The sequence below is a fragment of the Henckelia pumila genome, unplaced genomic scaffold (genome assembly GCF_033568475.1).
Source record: "Henckelia pumila isolate YLH828 unplaced genomic scaffold, ASM3356847v2 CTG_461:::fragment_3, whole genome shotgun sequence".
Lineage (NCBI taxonomy): Eukaryota > Viridiplantae > Streptophyta > Magnoliopsida > Lamiales > Gesneriaceae > Henckelia > Henckelia pumila.
The window spans coordinates 197440-203823 of NW_027331831.1; the positions used below are offsets into that span (position 1 = coordinate 197440).

Sequence of the window (6384 nt, forward strand, 5' to 3'; positions counted from 1 at the left end):
CTATGCAGCAGAATAATTAACTAACAGCAAAAGTAAATAGCACACAGATATTTATGCACAAGTACTAAGTACTTGTACGATGCCTCATGGCGAAATAATCACTAAAAAATCAAATCAGTTTACAAAAATCAACTAGTGATTGTTTATGAAAAACTACTTTTCTCAACAGATTGAGAAAATAAATGACTTCCTAAAAACTAGTAAGAACTAGAATAATAAACCAATAGAAAGTTCTAAGCCAAAAAACAAAAACCAAAAAAGCACTTTCTGAACAACATTTCACTCGTGTGTTATTCAGTGTTTCCAACACTACTCGGCAACACAACATAGCAGTAGTATTTTCTTTAGAAATTCTTCAATGATCGATCTTTAATACTCTAGAATTTCTGCAGTACTTTTTCTATGTATTTTGCTCTCTATGTTTCACTCTCTTGATCTCTCTATCTCGTTGTACAATCTGATCGGTCCAAGCACTCCTATAAATAGATCTTCAATATGTTTCCATAAATAAAACCTACAAAGCATGGAAATAATATATCATCAGAAATCAATTATTTCGAATCAAGATTTAACAGATATTACCAATTTTAAAACTTGTTCTAAGGAAGACAAAACTATAAATATAGAAATTGAATGCAATAAGGAAACAATTCAAAAAACATGTGCACGACATATTCTTTCAAAAACAATGTCTTAGACATTTATAATCTCAAACCAAAGTATAATATCTGGCATTATTGCTTTATATTTGTGAAGAAAGAACTTTTAGAAAAACATCCAATAAAGTGCCTATATTAAATTGAGACAAAACAGCTGGAAATGCATGATTTTCAACTAATGATCCAAGAATTTCAGCTGAGTGGTCATCTCTCATGAAATGATAGCTTTGTTGTTCTATTTATAATATTTCAAATCTTGTTTGTAAATCTTAATAAATTAATTCATAGTGTTATGCATAAATTACTAATCTTATTATTCAGCAACAGTACATTTTAATTATATAATTCGGATTCGATTCTTGCCTCGACACAGTTCGATGCCATCGGGTGTGTGTGTCCTATATACCTATGCATGACTCCCACAAAAATTGTACGTTTTGTCAAATCATGCTGCATTATTAATGTCCTAGTTGATACAAAATTTTGCAGCATGCTTATGCAAGGCTAGGCCTGGAAATTATACATTCATGAATGCAACAAAAGTCTCCCATTGATTAATAAGTAATTAATAAGTAAGCAATACTTGGATAAATTGTTATTTGGCAGTGAGAATTTTTGAGAATGCAACAAAAGTCTCCCCTTGAAAATATATGATTTATATATGGAGAAGATCATGAGTTTATGGGAATGAAATATATCCCACTTGCTGTGAATATTTTTGGGTAATGTTCAAAAAAATCTCATGAGTGTTTTGTGGAGACACGTGAGTTCCATTAATTTTATGATAAAACAAAACAAAACAAAATAAAAAACGATTAATAAGCAATAATTCGAGCTCGAGATTACCATAATAGCAAGTGAAAATGGCTATTTTTTTTAAAGCTTTGGAAATCAGCTCACAAGATATATATTTGTATGCATAAATATATAGAGAGTATTTAGAATTTAGGGAGTTTGGTTTTCGCAATTAAATATGATTCCTGAGAATTTTTTAGGGATAGTAGGCAGGAGACCAAGATTAGGTTGGAATTAACAAAGGGAAGTGATAAGTCATAAATTAAACGTTAGAAAAGTTGTTCTAAAATCTAGACTTTCGGTAGTGTTTGTGATAAGATACTTTTACACATTGTTTTCGACGCATAAATCCTTTCTTAATTAAGATAAAAAGTCTTGTGAACATGTAAATATGTAATAGCTGCACCCGCATAAAAGAAGGGCAAAGGAATTGACCACAACTTGCTAATTTGGACAAGATTTTTGGGTAACATAATCTTTTAATCTTCTTATAACATATTATAAAAACTTTAGGTTAATTGTTTAAAATTAAACAACAAAGTATACCACACCTTCATACTTTATTTATGTATACATTGGCAATAAGAAATAAAATGAATTTCAAATACTACTATTATTGAATGAATTTGAAATATATCCTAATTAACATGAAATATATATATTATATAACGTGGATTTTGAAGTTGGGAAAAGTCTCGATAAATCCCCATGAGCAATCTCAAATGATTCCTCAGTCCCTGTGTAAGAGAATTTGTGTTCTAGCTCCCTGACAAATGCCTGCAATATGTTTGAGCTCCCTATTTGTGACCAATTGGTCAAACTACCCCCAATTTCTTTGATAACCCCACAATACCCTCTACTCTTATTTGAAAATAAAAGGAAAAAAAAAAGAAACAGAAAGGTAAAGAAGAACGATCAGAGTAAGAACGATCGGTAATTTTCCTCCTTTTTCTTTGTAGATCGGATTAATGAACCATCTGTACTTTTCTTCCATCGCCTTGGGTTTCTTGTAGATCTGCGTTGACTGAAGAAAATCGTCAATCCTTGTGCTCAGTGCTCATAGTCAGTTTTTCCTAGATTTGAAGGTTTTAATTTCGATTTGAAATATTATAAACCGTGGGCGAACATTAGATTGTCCCAAATTGATGTATTGTGTTCGTGTTTAAAATGTTGAATCGATGGAATTGTTTGAGATTTTGTTATGATTTTAGAGGTTGCGTTTAATTTGTGGCATTGGAATAATTTACAGATTTGCTTACAATATCTATTTTACACGTCTGTTACTGGGAATGCAGTTCATTTTGTGGAATTTTGTGATATATTAGCTGGTATTTGTTATTGTTCTCGATTATAATATTTTAATTCCTAATATAATGGTTTTAATTTTAAAACGTACTGTAATTGTTCTTGAAGTTGTTATCGTGTAGTATTTGTCTGTGTGTAATGTGTTATGAATGAGTGTATCATGTTTTGATTTTGATTTTTGAGCATGTGTTTATGCAGTTTGAAAATGGAATATGAAAGTGATTAAAGCAATGTTACGTTTTTGGGTTGCTGTAAATAAAAGAAGAAATTTGTCATCTAAATCTTTAGAGATTGTAGCTTGATGGATGTTTTTGTGAGTTTGGGCAAAAAATGTGCAGAAATATCTCCGAAATCCATGATTTATGGAATTGTTTGAGATTTTGTCATGATTTTAGAGGTTGCGTTTAATTTGGGGTATTACGATAATTTTAAAAATTTGCTTACAATATCCATTTTATATGTCTGTTACTGGGAATGCAGATCATTTTATGGAATTTTGTGATAGATTAGCTGGTATTTCTCATTGTTTTTTATTGTAATGTTTTAATTCCTAATATAATGGTTTTAGTTTTAAATCCTACTGTAATTGTTATTGAATTTGTTATTGTGTGCCTGGTTTTTGTAGTTTGAAAATGGAATCTGGAATTGGTCCTTGCAATCTTTCGTTTTTGGGTTGCTGCAAATACAAGAATCAGTTGTTTGTCATCTCAATCTTCAGTGGTTGTAGCTTGATGGATATTTTTATGAGTCTAGGCAAAAAATGTGCAGAAATATCTCCGGAATCCATGATTCTTCACTACGTAGCTCCATTGCATAAGATGCTTGTGTCTTTGAACGATGATGATGATGTCCTTAATATGATTCATCTTCATATGTGTGTAAAGCTTACGACAATTGAATTGAGGGCAGAGAAAAAAACAGAACACCTCGGCAACTTGAATGATGGGAGGTAAAATATTACATTTATTTATTATTAAACACAATTTCGTACTTCTGTTTTGATAATATTTTAGTACCATGTTTAAGAAATTAAAAATGAAAGGTTAAATATTGTAGATTGGTTCTTACACATTATCAATTCGTTATTTATTTGAAACAAATACAAATCTGGCAGATATTTTATATTTGTTTTTGTAGTTATTGTTCTTTTTCATATTATTAATTGTATATTAAAATGGTAAGGGTTGATGAGGAAGACACGCAGTCGATGAGTGATAACGAGGTTGAAAAGCTCCCTTGATCCAATACCATAGATGTCTGGGTTAATTGCATTCGTGGTGTAGGACAAACATTCGAGGGTGTTGCTGAATTTAGGAAATGCTTGAAAAACTATTTTGTTGCTACCAGACGTTCATTTGTGTATGTTAAAAATGACAGTGAGAAGGTTATTGTCATTTGTACTAAGAAGAGCTGTGAATGGAGAATTTATGCTTCGAAACATAAATCAGACAATAATTTTGGCATCAGAAAATGTATGTTGAAGCATAGTTTTGGTAAGAACAATCTACGTAGTAGAGGGCATCCTAGAGCTGATGTGTATTGGATAGCGAATTTTGTGAAAGAAAATTGAGAGGAGAGCCCTCTTATTGTCCTTGTACAATGCAGCAGGACTTGCAAAAAGAATTTGGGGTAGAGTTAGAATACCGCAAAGTTTGGAAGAGTAAAGAGTTGGCAATGCATGATATTCATGGCACAGATGAAGGATGCTATGATAGATTACGATGGTACTGTAGTGCTGTTAAAAAGACTAATCCCGGTAGTATTGTTGAGTGTGAGATTGATCTTTTGACCAAAAAATTCAGAAGGTTGTTCATTTGTTTTCGTGCATGTGATGTTGGTTTTGTTAGTGGTTGTAGGCCATTGATTTTTTTGGATGGTACTCATATAAAGAATAAGTATGCAGGATGTATCTTAGTTTCTGTGTCAAAATATGCAAACGATGATCTTTTCACAATTGCCTATGTCGTAGTAGATGATGAGAATGATGTGAACTGGGATTGGTTTTGTTATCATTTGAGAAGTGTGCTCCTTTCCCATCAATGCATGTCATTCGACGAGTTCACATTTTTTTCAGACAGACATCCTAGTATTATCAAGGCAGTGAATCAACTATTTCCTGGGAGTAGCTATGCTTATTGTTTGAGACATTTAGTGGATAATTTTGTGAAACAGGTAAATTCTAAATCACGTATCCTTGACCAATTGTACTGTAAAATTTTCATACTATTTTATTATTTTAAGCTGAATGTAAATTGTTTTTCGTCATTTTAGGTGTTGAGAAGTTATCCCTGACATAACAAAAAATATTGGTCTTGGGTATTCAAGAAAGCTGTGTATGCTCCGTCCTTCCAAGAATATTAACAACATATAAATAGTATATTCGAGTCAATGCCACTTGCTAGAGGGTTTATTCTAAATTCTGATCCACAGAGTTGGGCGAATGCATTGTTTGTTGGTAACAGATGAGGTGTTATAAATAATAATATTGCTGAGTGTTGGAATAGTTGGGTTAGGCCAGCTCGTCATCTGCCTATTGTTGGTATGATGGATCACATACGCGTGCAGATAATGAGCATGATGCACCGACGGCGTGAATCAACTTTATCCATGAATAAGGAATTAAGTCCAAGAAAATAAAAGTCTGTTGCAAGAGTATATATCGAATCAAGAACATTAAGAGTGCATCGTTCGTGTAATTGGAAGTTTGAGGTTGTTGATGGTGAAAAGTCATTTGCCGTGGATTTAGCGGATAGAACTTGTTCATGTAGAGCTTGACAGATTAATAAGCTTCCATGCAAGCACGCATGCTCTGCCATTGAGTCAAAATCGTTGTCATTATATGATTTTTGTGACAGGTATTTCAAAATCGAGATGTATCGTGCGGCTTACAAAGGAATTATTAACCCAATCCCAACCTTTGACACGAGTGAGGCATGTGTTGATGAATTCGAAATAATCCAAGCTCCTTGTGTGTGTAGTCAGCCCGGTCATAGGAAGACGAAGAGGATACCGTCGCAAGTTAATACACGTGTGTCAACATATGGTCGTTGTCATACGAGAGGATACAACAGACGCAGTTGCAAAGAACCTATATAGTAGCTGTAATTGCTTCAAAAATTTGTGTTTCCATTTTTTTGTTATTAGTAAAATTTTGTAACAGAATTTATTAAAAAATTAATCTACTTTGCGCTACACATATGCAGGAGAAAGCGATTACTGAAAGAGGGTTCGAGCATGGAATTTCCCTCGAGACGACATACACGTTCGAGCGGAAGCATTGCTGGATTGAACTTGGTTTGAGGCATTTGTGGAACCAAAATTTGTGATATTTGAACTTGATATGTGGTTGTAGTGTACTCTAGGTATTTTGTGTTGTCTTATGTTCTTCCAAAACCAACTGCTTTTGTGGTAAAGAATTATGCCACACATTTGACTACTATGTAATGTTCGAATTTGAGAAATGCTCTTTTTCATGGATACTTCAGTGAAATATGTTTTTCCAGTTACGAACTAATCAAATTAGTCGTTCTTTTAAATTTTCAAATGGAAGGTACTAATTGCTATGTAGTTCATGCAACTTGTATTTAATTTGAAATTAAACTGAATAAATCTAGAACTTATTGTA

General features: G+C 32.6%; 1 protein-coding gene across 1 annotated transcript; it reads left to right on the forward strand.

Annotated features, from left to right (window-relative positions):
- Positions 1-4358: 4358 nt before the first annotated feature.
- Positions 4359-5051, forward strand: LOC140871398 (uncharacterized). The gene is made up of 2 exons (XM_073273898.1): positions 4359-4931; positions 5031-5051. The coding sequence occupies exons 1-2, from the start codon at positions 4359-4361 to the stop codon at positions 5049-5051; spliced, it is 594 nt and encodes a 197-aa protein (XP_073129999.1).
- Positions 5052-6384: the final 1333 nt, after the last annotated feature.